This window comes from Canis lupus, chromosome 12, assembly GCF_011100685.1.
Source record: "Canis lupus familiaris isolate Mischka breed German Shepherd chromosome 12, alternate assembly UU_Cfam_GSD_1.0, whole genome shotgun sequence".
Lineage (NCBI taxonomy): Eukaryota > Metazoa > Chordata > Mammalia > Carnivora > Canidae > Canis > Canis lupus.
In genome coordinates this window covers 35818720-35834053 of record NC_049233.1, presented here as the reverse complement: position 1 = coordinate 35834053, position 15334 = coordinate 35818720, and the positions used below count along the sequence as shown (strand labels likewise).

The window sequence follows — 15334 nt, the reverse complement described above, 5'->3', positions numbered from 1 at the left end:
CACTCATTATTTCTCCATAACATACTAATTAATGTAGACAAAAATTTTTGTTAAGTAGTTCTACCTACAGGGACCTGCAGGGAGCCTGCTTCTCCCTCTGCCTATGTCTCTGCCTCTCTCTGTGTGTCTCTCATGAATAAATAAATAACATCTTTTTTAAAAAAAGTAGTTCTACCTACAGCTTTCACTTGCCTTCTGTAACTAAAATTAATCTGTTGATGCCCGACAGTGAAAACCATCCTTCCACAAAAATATTTTTAAAAACCTTTTTGAGTCAATTAATCAATGATAGCACATAGTGCATCATTCATTTTTTCTTGAAACAACAAATTTTATAAGAAACTTAAAAAGGACCAGAGTGAATATGTATTCACATATTCATTTAATAAATAAATAAGTAAATATTTATTTATTTATATATAGTGCAAAAAGGTTATTTTATTAAAGCACAAGAACAGGACCCATGGTCAGAAAGAGCTGCTGCCTTAAATATTTATTGTACAGATACCATTTTAGATTCTAAGGATAGAATAATGAACAAAACAGACAAAATAATAATAGAGAATTTAAGAAACATTAAAAATATAACTTAACTTTTTTATCTTTATAACAACTCTTTAAATAATATTTTTTCCATTATACAGATGAGGAAATTGAAACTCAAAGAGGTTGAGTAATAGGTCTAAGGTCACATTGCTAGTAAATATAAGAGCTAAGCTTTAAACCTAGCTAGTCTGGCCCTAGAATGTGCACTTTTAATTCCTACTACTTTTCCCCTGAAGGCAAAAAACAGGCCCATAGGATGGACAGCCTTTGTCTTTAGCCATAGGAGCACTGAACAAACCACTCAGTTATTTTGATACTTTTCATCATCTGTAAAATTTTTGGGACTCACTAGATGAAGACTAAACTCTCTTCCTAAATAAATAAATAAATAAATAAATAAATAAACTCTCTTCCAGCTTGGAGTGTTTATTATTGTAGATGTTTTTAGTAAAGACTGGTACAAGTTAACTGGAGTTGATGGAAATAATACAGTACTATTAAAAAAAAAAAAAAGAACTGTAGTAGTTATTCTGCAGTGGCAGATATACAATTCTTTGAGAGAATTGTCAGTAGTTTTTATTCACCTGATGGCTTCCACATTCTTTTTTCATTTTGAGTTAGTGTGTTTTAAAACAATAAAAAAAAGATAATCTAATCTCTTACTATCGTGGTTCCCCAGTGATTGAAACTGGTTTCTCTTTTCACTGATGATTGTGTAACTTGCTGTTTCTGTAATAATCAAGACCTATTAAGTAGCTAAGTGTTTTTATTTTTTATTTTTTTAAGATTTTATTTATTTGACAGGAAGAGAGAGCATAAGCAGGGGAAGCGGCAGACAGGAGAGGGAGAAGCAGACTCCCCACTAAACAGGGAGCCCAAAGCCTGATGCGAGGCTCAATCCCAGGATTCCGGGATCATGACCTGAGCCGAAGGCAGACACTTAACCAACTGAGCCACCCAGGTGCCCAATAGTTAGGTGTTTTTTAAAAACAGGTCTGCAGGGACACCTGGGTGGCTCAGCATTTGAGCCTCTGCCTTTGGATCAGGACTTGATCCCAGGAGTCCAGGATTGAGTCATGCATTGGGCTCCCTGCAGGGAGCCTGCTTCTCCCTCTGCTTATGTCTCTGCCTCTGTGTGTGTGTGTGTGTCTCTCATGAATAAATACATAAAATATTTTTAAAAATAAATAAAATATAGGTCTGCAAAGTTCTTGCAGCAAAAGATATACCAAAAGCAGATGGTACTAAATTGATGCAGCCACTGTGAAAAACAGTATGGAGTTTCCTCAAAAAAGTGAAAATAGAACTACCCTATGATTTAGTAATTGTACTACTGGGTATTTACCTCCCCCCAAAAAAAACCCAAAGCACTAATTCAAAGGGATACAAGCACTTCTATGTTTATTGAAGTATTATTTACAATAGCCAAACTATGGAAGCAGCCCAAGTGTCCATCAATAGATGAATGGATAAAGAAGATGTGGTATATATATACAATTATATACAATGGAATATTACTCAGCCATAAAAAGAATGAAATATTGCCATTTGCAACAACATGGATGAAGCTAGAAAGTATGATGCTAAGTGAAGTAACTCAGTCAGAAAAAGACAAATACCACATGATCTCACTCATATATGGAATTTAAGAAACAAAACAAATGAGCAAAGGAAAGAAAGAGAGAGAGAAACCAAGAAACTGACTCTTAACTATTGACAACAAACTGATGGTTTCTAGAGGGGAGGTAGGTGAAGGGATGGGGGAAATAGGGGATGGGGATCAAAAGGGTACACTTAACATGATGCAAAAAATAAAATGATTAAAAAAATTTTTAAAGATTTGTATTTATTCATTTGAGAGAAGAGAGTGAGCAAGAGCACAAGCAAGGGGGAGGGTCAGAGAAAGAGGGAGAAGCACACTCCCTGCCAAGCAGGAAGCCTTACAACAGGCTTGATCCCAGAATTCTGGGATCATGACCTGGACCCTGGGATGATGACCCAAGCCAAAGGCAGATGTCTTAACCAACTGAGCCACCCAGGCACTCCTAAAGAAATTTTTTTTAAAGCAACAACACCAACCACAAAAAGCAGATGGTATTAGAAAAACAGAGATAACATAGCAATAATTTAAAAGACACTATAAAATTTTTTTAAAGCAGGCAGGACATTTAATCTTAGAAAGTATAAGGATGTGACAGGGCTTTAGAATTAGGTGATGATTTATGCTGCCTTTAGTTTTTAAAAAATCCTAAAGAAAAACTGTTTTCTTCAACATTTCTAATTTCCCAATTATTTAAAACATGGCATCTTTAAGATTCTGAAAAAAGGGCCTATGAGAAAAATTAATAAGCAAACCTAAAATGCAGGGATATTAAACACAGAGCTGAAAGCAAGGTAATTGTGGCATTTTCTTGGAAAAGAAACTTTATCCTATGACAAGATTCCAGTTAGCAAAGACTCTCAAATAAGAAAAAATAAAATAACAAGCAACAATTAAGATTTATTGAATGCTTACCAGGTGCCGAGGCACTGGGATAAGGAGTTTTACATTGATTGACTTATTTAATCTTCACCACAATCCTCTGGGGCAGATATTATTTATTATTGTCTGCACTTTATAGATATGAAATTTGAGGCTTAGAGAGGTTAGATCACTTGCCAAACATCCGCTTGCTAGCCATGGGAGAGCCAACAGGGATTTGAGTGAAGGCTTTCTGACTTCAGAGCTACCTCACTGAAAGTGCTATGCATTATAGACGATGGGTAAAAATGAACAAAAAGGAAAAAAACAAATAATTCCCTGACAATCACTGTTCTAACTTGGTGAAAAACAAACAAACAAACATTTTCTTATCTCATTTACATAGCAGTCTTATGGGGTGAGTGTTATCATCTTTATTTTTTTATGGATGAGAAAGACGAAACTTAAAGAATCCGAATAACTTGCCCAGAGCCACACATTCAGTTAGGATATATGCCAGACTGGAACTCACATCTTTCTGTTTCTGAAGCCCCAATTTTCTACACAGGTTCCTCAGGTGCCTCAGTGAATGCCGAATAGTTTTATCTTGCTCTCTGCTCCCATCTGTAGAGAAGCAAACTCTTTCTCCCACCTTGTTTTCTAAGGCAATCACCCAAAACACCCCTCTCCCCGAATAGCTTCTTCCTTCACTGGCTGATTCCTAACCAACCAGGGTGAGCAAGTTTTCCTGCTGATGCCTTCTTCTCCTCCCCAAGTCTGAGTCCCTCAGGAGTGCTCTAAAGCGCCTTAGGTTTTCCTGGTTCCAGCATTCATGCTTCCCTGGAGTCAACAGTGTTAGTCTTCCCTCTCCCTTCCTGTCCAGGGCTCTATCACACACATTATCCAAGCCCTATTGTTTTTATCTTCTTAGTGTCTAGCTAAGTGCCTGGCACACAGTTTACACTCAGTGAATGCTTGATGGATGGATGAATGAATAAAATCTGACCTCTGAAGTCCTCTAGAATTCCCAGCATATAAGGAATGCCATAATTCAAAAGTCCCTGCCACTTACAGAATATACATGGTGTGTGACATATGTAATTGGTGAATCTATATAGTTCTAATAATTCAATGAAATGGACCAAGTAGTACTCATTTTTTTTTTTTAATTTTTATTTATTTATGATAGTCACACAGAGAGAGAGAGGGAGGCAGAGACACAGGCAGAGGGAGAAGCAGGCTCCATGCACCGGGAGCCTGATGTGGGATTCGATCCCGGGTCTCCAGGATCGCGCCCTGGGCCAAAGGCAGGCGCCAAACCGCTGCGCCACCCAGGGATCCCCCAAGTAGTACTCATTAAGATGAATAATGACACAGTTAAATTTCTCTACATTTTGAACAGATTTTTCTTGTTTTTTTTTTTTTGAAAGCGTTAAAGATTATTTTCTAATTATAATGAGCATTAACATTTGTAAAAGTAGTCTGCATCTTCAGATACATTATCTCATTTAATCCTTATAATCAGGGAAGCCTGAGTGGCTTAGCGGTTGAGCGCCTGCCTTCAGGCCAGGGCGTGATTCTGGGGTCGTGGGATAGAGTCCCACATCGGGCTCCCTGGGTGGAGCCTGCTTCTCCCTCTGCCTGTGTGTCTCTGCCTCTCTCTCTCTCTGTGTCTCTCATGAATAAATAAATAAAATCTTAAAAAAAAATCCTTACGATCCGTTCTGTGAAATAGGTATTCTTAGATATTTATAATCATAGCATAATGAGCCCAAGAGTGATGTGGTCAAGATCATACAACTAATAAATAAAATTGCTAGGAATAGACTCCAGCTCTTTAGTCCAGTGTTCTTGGCACTATGTTACCTATGAAGACAGAAGTCCTGAAAGTGAACATTGCCTATAAAATGCAGATTCATAAAAAATAGTGAGGGAGGGAAAATTATTCTTTCTTTTCTACTGAATAAGAGAGCATTTATTCTGTCAGGCACTGGTCTTAGAATCATGACAGGAGTTGTAGAAATATCTTTAGTTAATTTCCTGGCACAATCTTCACTTTCTTTAAACTGATTTAAAAAAAAGTAACATTTCTCTGCATAACATCTGTATAATGTCTCACTATGTACATGTATTAGCTATTTCAAAATTCTTACAAATAAAAATACTCTAATAAGTTTATTTTCTTTATGGAGTCAAGTTAGTCTCATAACGCATACGAACTGAGGGCAGGTATTCTCCAAAAAGCCTCTAGAAACACCATCTTTACTAGATAATTGAGTGCCCCCTTATCTTTTCACATTGTCGCATATTAGAATTGTGAGACAAGTACTAAATATAATGAACAGACTCATGGAGCACATGCACTGAGAAACCAAAAATTGCTGGCTATCACTCATCTGTAAGCAGCAGATCAAAGACTGAGTCCATCCTGGATTTTCTGAATCCAACGCTACTGCTATTTTCATTTTCCAGATTGCCTAGACCTGCCAGTGTAAAAGTTACTACCAGCACTCTAGTCAGATTACCTGGCGTCCAGTGTTGCTTTGGTGGGCCCTAAAGCACTCATAAAATCTCCAAGATGTACTAAGTGAAAGAAGCAATGTGATATATTGTATTTTATAATTTTGTGCAAAATGTTGAAACTTTTTTAAAAAGATTTTTATTTATGTACTTGAAAGAGAGGGCTAGAGTAAGAGAGAGAGGGCATGAGCAGGAGGGGGAAGGGTAGACGAAGAAGCAAATGCCCGGCTGAGCAGGGAGCCTAACGCAGGACTCCATCCCAGGACCCTGGGATCACCACCTGAGCTGAAGGCAGGCACTTAACTTACTGAGCCATCCAGGTGCCTAAGAAGTGAAACTTTTAAAAAGAATATATGTCTGCATTTGCTTATTATGCATCAACTATCAGCTGCCTACAGGTTCCCCATCTGTAAAATGTTGGTGATGGGATTTCGTTACATATTGCAAATACCAGAACACTGCCTGGCATACTGAAGAGCCATTTTACTTGGATTCTCAATCCAAATAATTCTTGACTTCATCATATTCTAAAATCCCTCTTTAAAGATCATTTTCAACGGTCATAGGCAAGATGAAAATGCGGCAGGCCACAGCAAAATGTAATTACCTAAAGCTGCTTGAAATTAGGCCCAATAGCAGAGTGATTAGCCAATACTGAAAGATGTTTGGTGAAACGCAATAATGGATACTAAAGAACCATTGCAGTTCACCCTTTTACTAATAACTAAAAACCTTTTTTTCCCCCTAAAAGGGGTCATGCAGATGTTTCCTACCATGTATTTTAACAGTTTGCTACTCTAAATAGTATGAACAACTTTAAGGAAAATCTTAAAATACGACCTTAGATTACAACCCAAAAATGCATCTACAAGTCTCAACAATGTTACTGTTAAAACCATTTTAAGTTACTAAAAGGCATGCCATATCTCCTAGAAAACCGTGGTGGGGGAAACTGCTGTAGGATTATGTTCAAAACACAGGTGGCTAGGGAATAGGGCTTTTTAAAAACAGAGTATTTCCTTCAGCGCCCTCTGAAAAGAGGCCACGCCGAGGTGACGACAGCAGACCCCCACCCTGAGCCACGTGGGGTTTTCCGTCTCCTACGCGCTTTCTTCCGCAGTCCGAGGACCCAAGAAAGTGACCTCAAGTTGGGGGCGTGTTCGGGGGCGGGCCGGGGTGGCCTCGGTGCCGCGGAGACGGAACCCGCGGGTCCCGGCCCGCCTACAGGTGTCCCCGCGCACCGGCCGCGCGGGGCGCCCGGTCCGGGAGCAGGCGCAGGCTCCGGGCCGCCCGGTGTCCGCCTCGCCGCCGGGGGCCCCGGAGAACCCGCAGCGCCGCCGGCGACCCCGCCTCCGAACCTGGGCGTGCCCGAGCCGCGCGACTCCCCGGGCCCGCATCCGCGTCGCGCCGGCCCGACCGGGACAAGAAGGGGACTTCTGCCCCGAGCCGAGGCTTGTGGCTAGGGCCTAAACTTAATTAACAGTATGACTCGAGATACCCCCACCCCTCAAAAGTCTGGGCCATTATCACGACACGAATAAGAGCACCTAGTCAGTGGGGCCAAGGAGGTTACTTATAGATCAAGGAGTTAGGTATAATTTTGCTTTTCCTTAATTTCTTTTTTTTTTTTCTTTTGTTAAGATTGTATATATTCATGAGGGGCACAGAGAGGCAAAGAAATAGGCAGAAGGAGAAGCAGGCTCCTTTCGGGGAGCCAGATGCGGGACTCGATCTGGGGACCCCTGGATCACGATCTGAGCCAAAGGCAGATGCTCAACCAATGAGCCACCCAGGCCTCCCAGTTTAGGTTCTATTTTTAAAAAGGATTCTCTATAAGATATTTATAAAGTGTATACTCACCTGCAATCCCAGACGTTGGGGAAAACTTGCTTACAGTCTGGGATGGCTTTGGAGGCACACTTCTTTAATTTTCCTTTCTTTCTTGGGCATAATAATGAAAGTCCCGCTGTCTTTATCTGCTCCTGGAACACTCTTGGACCATTCTGTTGCTTTATGTGGAATGCTGGATTATTTTTTTCACCATTCAAAAGAGCTGTAAGGAGGAAGTACTAGAAAAATTAAAAGGTGAGATTTGAATCAGGAATTGCAGTTTTTATAAGCTCTGGAAATGTTTGTGCATATCTATTAAAGAATCCGAGTGTGCAACATAAAACATATCTATAAAAATTACTGTTAGAATTATATAGATCTATTTTCAAATAGAATAATTCAACTGAAAGTACACATTTCAATTACTGCAATTTTAGGATTGTATAAAAGTACATAAGTTTGCAATGTCACATTTTAATGAATTGTGCAGATTTCACAGAGGTTACTTTTTCCCTTTGATTTTATTAAATGGAAATCATCTTTGATACTTTTACTCTTACCAACAAACACTTTCATTTTGACTCTTCTTGGATTAGATGTGAACTACAATTTTGGATGCCATGTAAAGCTTTCAAGTACTCAACTTTCAGTCTTAAGTCTTTGCTTCCTTCCCTCATGTCACTATTTCTTCACATTTTCAAAAATTTCCTATTCCTGTTGAAATATTTATATGACCTAGTATTATCTCCAATAATGTTCAAACCTAAACCATTTGAGATTTGCTTAAGAAAGTATGGAAAAAGGATGCCTTGGTGGCTCAGCAGTTGTTGAGTGTCTGCCTTTGGTTTGGGGCGTAATTCTAGAGTCCAGGGATGGAGTTCCTTTCTCCGGCTTCCTTCATGGAACCTGCTTCTCCCTCTGCCTCTGTCTCTGCCTCTCTTTCTCTGTCTTTTATGAATAAATAAAATCTTAAAAAGAAAAAAAGGTATGGAAAGTAATAAATCTAGTATGGCATCCTAATCTTAGTCTGACATAGCACACCATGCAGTTCATATTACTATGATTACAAATATGACAGACTATGGGAATCTAGTTCCAAGAGAATAGTCATTAATATCTCCAAGGAAATAAAAAAGAGCAGAGGTATCTGCATTGTTCTATTGGTAGTGAACAATCTTAATTGGTATTTCTCACATTTTTATTTTATTACAAATATTGACAAGCATATCAAGATGATTTTATTCCACATATATATGATTGGGTAAGGGCACTAGGAAAATACAACGTGAAAAAATAATTTATGAAAGGAAAGAAGCTAGAAAAATAGACATAGAGAATGCTTTTTTGCTGGAAAAAGATATATTAATTTCTAGGGAAACTTTATATGGCCTAAGTTCTTTCATGAAAACTCTCAAAATTAGAAAGAGAAGGCTAGAAACCTACTAATGAAGAAATTAAAAAACCTTATTTTTAGAAGCTTATATCTACAAAGAGTGGTAAAACAAGAAGATATAGGAAGGCTCGTTCAGAAGACTTTTTTTTAAACTTTTTTTTATAATGCTTTTTTTTTTAAGATTTTATTTATTTATTCATGAGAGACAGAGAGAGAGGCCGAGACAGGCAGAGGGAGAAGCAGGCTGCATGCAGGGAGCCTGATGTGGGACTCGATTCTGGGTCCCCAGGATCACGCCCTGGGCTGAAGGCAGGGCTAAACCACTGAGCCACCCGGGCTGCCCAGAAGACTTATTTCATTTACAAAGTAAAAAAGGGATTTGGGGTTGTGAGAAGTAACTGAAAACTAGGACTAGAACTATATTCTACAATGAAATAAAAAGTAAGCACCATACAAGTTTGCCTTTAACTGCTTCCCAGTTGTTTTATATATTAGTTTTCCCCTTCCAATTTGATCGTGGGTTCCTCTCCAAAGGAGAATTTATTTTGCACATGCCACAGAACTCGCTTAGCACTGGACACATAGTAGGTTTCAAGCATTTGTTAACAGATTGGCTGGAGGAGTTGCAGTGATGTTCCACACATGGAAGAGACATACTGATATAGTAACTAGCTCATTAAAAATAAAAGTTCCTTCTTGAAAGTATTTCTCAGTCTGCCCTGATTGCCAACCAAAAAGGCCTCATCCGGTTTCGCCCTAAATTTATGCTCAAATGGAGTTAAAATCCATTTAACAGAAAATGAACTAATTTATTTAAATGGGCTAGGCCACCTTTAAGAAGCAGTGATTCGCAGCAAGTGTTGGGGATAGGAAATTGGGTGGATAAGCTTGCTGAAGCCGTAGATCTTAGTTTCTACTTGAGATCATGCGGAAAGACTGAATTTGAAAAATTCTTTTTAGGTTGCTCATGCTAGCAATCAAATGAGTGTACACTGTAGAAAAAATGTACCACGAGAGTAGACACACATAGGGTCTTTCTATAACGTAATGAAACTAGAGTTAAAAGGCAGACTGTGGGATTGAAATCTATTCTGAACTGAAGAACTAGACGTCTGGAGTACCATATGGGGTGAACGTGTGACTCGGGCTTCGGTAAAAGCAGCGGGCTCGGACTGGAACAAGCCAAAAGGCTAGCCCAAGAGCACATTCGTCCGGGTCACGGCCACCGAGTTGAAACCCTTGCGGATTCTCCGGCTGTGAAGGCGGCCCCTCGGGTCCCTCGCTGCCCTGGGAGCCCGGGCCTTGTACTCTCCAGCCCCGAGAGGAAGAGAAGGCAGGGGCGAGGGAGGAGCCAGCCCAGGGCGGACCTGCGACGAGCGGAGGAAGCGGCTCAAAGGGGCAGTCCTGGACCTTGGAGAGGACCAGGTTAAGAACTGGAGGTATACTGCGGAGGGAAGGCGTACTCCAATCGCCACACCATCTTTGCAGTTAAACCAGGAACCGTAGAGGGCAGATTCAGTACTTCCCCGCAGGGCCGCCTCCTCGCCCCCCCGCCCGCCCCTTCAGCTGGAGCTGAGAGTAATTCATACAAAGGAGGACTCGCTTCAGCCTCGGGGAATCCCAGGGACCGTCGTTAAACTCTCACTAACATAGAACGAGCGGAAAGCTCGTCCCCGCCTCCCCACCCACTCACTCTCGCCGTCATCGGGGTCAAGAGGAGCATGCGCGAGGAGATGTGCGCTCTTTAGTGGGCTGAGCGCACATCGCCCACGGTCCCCGAGCAGTAGGGGGAGGGGATGGCGACCGAACCGGTGCCTGATGGAGTTGGCGCGGGGTAAACTGGGAAAGTGGTGTCGTGTGCTGGCTCCGCCCTCTTCCCCGAGGGTGGGGGAGGACCGTATATAAGTGCCGTAGCCGCCTTGAACGTTCTTTTTCGCAACGGGTTTGCCGCCAGAACACAGGTGAGTGCCGGGTGTGGCTCCCGCGGGCCTGGCCTCTTTGAGCTGCCAGCGGCCCTCGCGTGCCTTTTACAACGGCCGCGCCACCGAGCCACTTTACGATGTTCTTGACCCCGAATTTCGGATTGTGAGTGGGTGGGAAGGTTCCAGGCCTTGCGCCTTTTTTTAGGACCCCTTTTGCCTCGTGGTTGGTTTGAGGCCTGGCTTGGGTGTTGTGGCGGCCGCGTGCGAATTCCGCCGCACCTTCTTGCCTGCCCTCGTACAGTGGTTTAAGCCTCCAGACGTTTGACCTACCAAAAGAAGGCCGCTATGGTTTTCTCCGTCGAGATGGTTGAGCGGAGGTTGGTCAGGACTTGAACGGGGTGGGCTTTTCCGCGGTCGTCGCGTTCTTGGGGTGTGGGGCCGCCGCGAGGCGCGGAGGGCGGCGACGAGGCCCGCTCGTCCCGGCGCACATGTCCGACGAGGCGGGGAAGGCCCACGAGCCGTGGGCGCCGCGTCGGACGCGGGAGAGTCCCGTGGAGTGGGCCGGGCGGCTCTGGTGCCGGGCCTCGCGCCGCGATGTACCGTCCTACGCCGGGCGGAGAGGCCGGCCCGCTCGGCACCAGTTGCGTGCGCGGAAAGATGGCCGCTCTCCGGCCCTGCTGCAGGCAGCTCAAAATGGAGGACGCGGCGGCCCGGGAGAGCGGGCGGGTGAGTCACCCACACAAAGGAAAAGGGCCTTTCCCTGTTAGGCCGCTGCTTCCTGTGACCCTACGGTGTACCGAACGCCGTCTTGGCACCTCCATTCCGCCTCAACGCCTTACAAGCAGGCCTTCCCCGGAGGGGGGAGGGGATTTTATGCGGTGGAGTTAACCCCACGCTTGGTGGGTGGAGACGAGAGTTGGGCCAGCTTGGCCCTGGTTGTAATTCTTGGAATTTGGTCTCTGCGAGTTTGGTCGTGGCTTATTTTCAAGCCTCCGGGACAGTAGTTAAAAGGGTTTGTTCCTACCCTAAAATTTAGGTGTCGTGAAAACCACCGCTAAACCTAAACCAAAATGGGAAAGGAGAAGACTCACATCAACATCGTCGTCATTGGACACGTAGATTCGGGCAAGTCTACCACTACTGGCCATCTGATCTACAAATGTGGTGGGATCGACAAAAGAACTATCGAAAAATTTGAGAAGGAGGCTGCTGAGGTTGGTATACTAACTTAATGAGAGATCGTTAAAAAAAAGTCGGCCAGTGTCAACTTCCCCAAAACTAGTTACTAGTCTATCAGAATCTGCTGCTTGTGGTAGATTGTTTGTGCTTGCTGAAGAGTTTTTTATCTATGTAACTTTGGGAGATAGAACTACCTAACTGTAAAGTGGAATCCGCATTTCTGCTTAAGCAGGAGTTAGGGATTTCAAGTTGGAAGTTTGTGTTTAAGTTACCAAGTAACCATTCTTAATCCTTACAGATGGGAAAAGGCTCCTTCAAGTATGCCTGGGTCTTGGATAAACTGAAAGCTGAACGTGAACGTGGTATCACCATTGATATCTCCCTGTGGAAATTCGAGACCAGCAAGTATTACGTGACCATCATTGATGCCCCAGGACACAGAGACTTTATCAAAAACATGATTACAGGCACATCTCAGGTTTGTAGGATTACTTGAAAATAACTGTAGGCTTGGGTTTTGTATGGGAAAAAAGGGGGAGTTCATCTTTTTGAGGAACATTTATTTAACAGGATGTCTTTTTGTCTTTTAAAGGCTGACTGTGCTGTCCTGATTGTTGCTGCTGGTGTTGGTGAATTTGAAGCAGGTATCTCCAAGAATGGGCAGACCCGTGAGCATGCCCTTCTGGCTTACACACTGGGTGTAAAACAACTAATTGTTGGTGTTAACAAAATGGATTCCACTGAACCACCCTACAGCCAGAAGAGATACGAGGAAATCGTTAAAGAAGTCAGCACCTACATTAAGAAAATTGGCTACAACCCCGACACAGTAGCATTTGTGCCAATTTCTGGTTGGAATGGTGACAACATGCTGGAGCCAAGTGCTAACGTAAGTGACTTCAAGGCTTTGAGGAAGTGATAGAAGAGGCATATGTTGACACTAAATGACAACAGTTTGGGGAATGCTAATGGACAATCTTGTTTTTTTAGATGCCTTGGTTCAAGGGATGGAAAGTCACCCGTAAAGATGGGAATGCCAGCGGAACCACACTGCTTGAAGCCCTGGATTGCATTCTGCCACCAACTCGTCCAACTGATAAGCCCTTGCGTCTGCCTCTCCAAGACGTCTACAAAATTGGTGGTAAGTTGAACATTGCCATTTAAAAATACGATTTATGGATTGTTCTTCACAGAAGGTATCTGACACGATGCTTCTAAATATTTTAGGTATTGGTACTGTCCCAGTGGGTCGAGTGGAGACTGGTGTTCTTAAGCCTGGTATGGTGGTCACCTTTGCTCCAGTCAATGTTACAACTGAAGTAAAGTCTGTTGAAATGCACCATGAAGCTTTGAGTGAGGCTCTTCCTGGGGACAATGTGGGCTTCAATGTCAAGAACGTATCTGTCAAAGATGTTCGTCGTGGCAATGTGGCTGGTGACAGCAAAAATGACCCACCAATGGAAGCAGCTGGCTTCACAGCTCAGGTAACACACTTAAGAGTGGCAATGTTCTCTTTGCTAGATCCTGTTTGAAATGTATTAAATGCAATTTTTTCCTCCAAGGTGATTATCCTGAACCATCCAGGCCAAATCAGTGCTGGATATGCACCTGTGCTGGATTGTCACACAGCTCACATTGCCTGCAAGTTTGCTGAGCTGAAGGAAAAGATAGATCGTCGTTCTGGAAAGAAGCTGGAAGATGGTCCCAAGTTCTTGAAATCTGGGGATGCTGCCATTGTTGATATGGTTCCTGGCAAACCTATGTGTGTTGAGAGCTTCTCTGACTATCCTCCTCTGGGTAAGAATGATTTAAGCATAATTAGAAAACTTACTGAAGCACTAGGACGTGCTATTTGTGTATAGTTTCTGATACAGTTTCTGATAGTGATCTAAAATTTGTTTTAATAGGCCGTTTTGCTGTTCGTGACATGAGACAGACGGTTGCTGTGGGTGTCATCAAAGCAGTGGACAAGAAGGCAGCTGGAGCTGGCAAAGTCACCAAGTCTGCCCAGAAAGCTCAGAAGGCTAAATGAATATTATCCCTAATACCTGCCACCCCAGTCTTAATCAGTGGTGGAAGAACGGTCTCAGAACTGTTTGTGTCAATTGGCCATTTAAGTTTAATAGTAAAAGACTGGTTAATGATAACAATGCATCGTAAAACCTTCAGAAGGAAAGGAGAATGTTTTGTGGACCATTTGTTTTTTTTTTTTTTTTGTGCGTGTGTGGCAGTTTTAAGTTATTAGTTTTTAAAATCAGTACTTTTTAATGGAAACAACTTGACCAAAAATCTGTCACAGAATTTTGAGACCCATTAAAACAAAAGTTTAATGAGAAACCTGTGTCTTGTTTTGGTCAACACTGTAGCCTTTATAGTATTCAGGTAAAAGATTGGAGTTGCACAGAACCTTATTTCTAGTGTTTAAACTGAAATTTGGGTTAACTTTTCCTGGATAGGAAACTTGGAAGTTTTTTCATCTTGTTTAAGGGCAAGAAAGTTAAAATACATAGTAAAAACAAAGTAAAAGCAATGCTATAGGAAAAGGGTCTGTTGGCGCAACACACTTTCTCTTAGATAAGCAAAGTAACACCATATGATAGTTTATAGAAACAGGTTAAGTTCTGTAATACCAAAGTCCATGTGTTGCATATAAAATTTGTATTCTATCACTATGAAGTAAACTTGTTAATGGCATGTTTTTGTTTCCTTAGTTACTGGAATGCATTGTCATATAAATGTTGAAGCACCCTAAAATGTGAGGCATTTGATAGCATTTTACTTCATAGTGGGGTTAATTGTATCTAGATAGTAGAAAAACAGCTGGAGTTCAGTCACTTAAGAACTTAACAAATTCAAGGTTGGGTGAAGAGGGCACAAACCCAGTTTGAAGAGGTGCAGTGGGAAATGTAAGGAAGGACTCCTTTGGATTGGAGTGTAGGGTAAGCTTTATAATCTGAAAATGTCTTGGAGGTTTTGCTGTCATTCCAGTAACATCACCTAATGAAGGGAATACTAAAAGATGACAGTTTGAAGTTTATGATAAACAAGATGAAAAACCGCTTTTGAGAAGAGTGGTAACCTACAACAAATTGTGAATTTTAACAGTATTTGGGTGACAACTATCAAATTCTTGGCTTTGGAAAGCTGGCGAATGCTTCTTAATACTGGTATATTTGAGATACTGCTATGTGGATTTTGAGCATTCTTTAAAGACCCTATTTGATCCTAAAACTTATGCTTTATGAAAGGGAAGTCATTTCTTTAAGCTGCTTTGAAGTGTGGCAGAAAGCATACAGGACACTTTGTAATTAATGACAATGCTAAGTGGAATGTCTTACCAACTTCTGTAGAAAGTGACTGCAATGGAAAAATCTCCATTTAGTTCTAAACTAGGTAAAATGGTCTCAACAGTACCACCAGGGGCACTGATGAGGCCTATAAATTAGAAACTAATAAAAGAATTTCACAACTTAAAAGGAATTA

At 42.0% G+C, this 15334-nt stretch overlaps 2 protein-coding genes across 2 annotated transcripts in view; one reads left to right on the top strand and one right to left on the bottom strand.

Annotated features, from left to right (window-relative positions):
• The window catches only part of LOC119874198 (translation initiation factor IF-2-like), a 25681-nt gene extending 14519 nt beyond the window's left edge, over positions 1 to 11162 (bottom strand). Inside the window, exons 1-5 of the mRNA XM_038555043.1 lie at positions 11062 to 11162; positions 10890 to 10998; positions 10444 to 10774; positions 9872 to 10117; positions 7388 to 7580 (exon numbers count right to left, since the gene is read on the bottom strand). Coding sequence (XP_038410971.1) covers positions 7388 to 7580; positions 9872 to 10117; positions 10444 to 10774; positions 10890 to 10998; positions 11062 to 11162 — 980 coding nt within the window. The remainder of the gene's footprint in view (positions 1 to 7387; positions 7581 to 9871; positions 10118 to 10443; positions 10775 to 10889; positions 10999 to 11061) is intronic.
• Positions 10679 to 15334, top strand: EEF1A1 (eukaryotic translation elongation factor 1 alpha 1). The gene is given in 8 exon segments (NM_001197116.2): positions 10679 to 10711; positions 11709 to 11886; positions 12150 to 12329; positions 12444 to 12740; positions 12842 to 12992; positions 13079 to 13335; positions 13414 to 13648; positions 13759 to 15334. Coding segments are annotated over 7 exon segments (1389 nt in total). The 5' UTR covers positions 10679 to 10711; positions 11709 to 11742; the 3' UTR covers positions 13884 to 15334.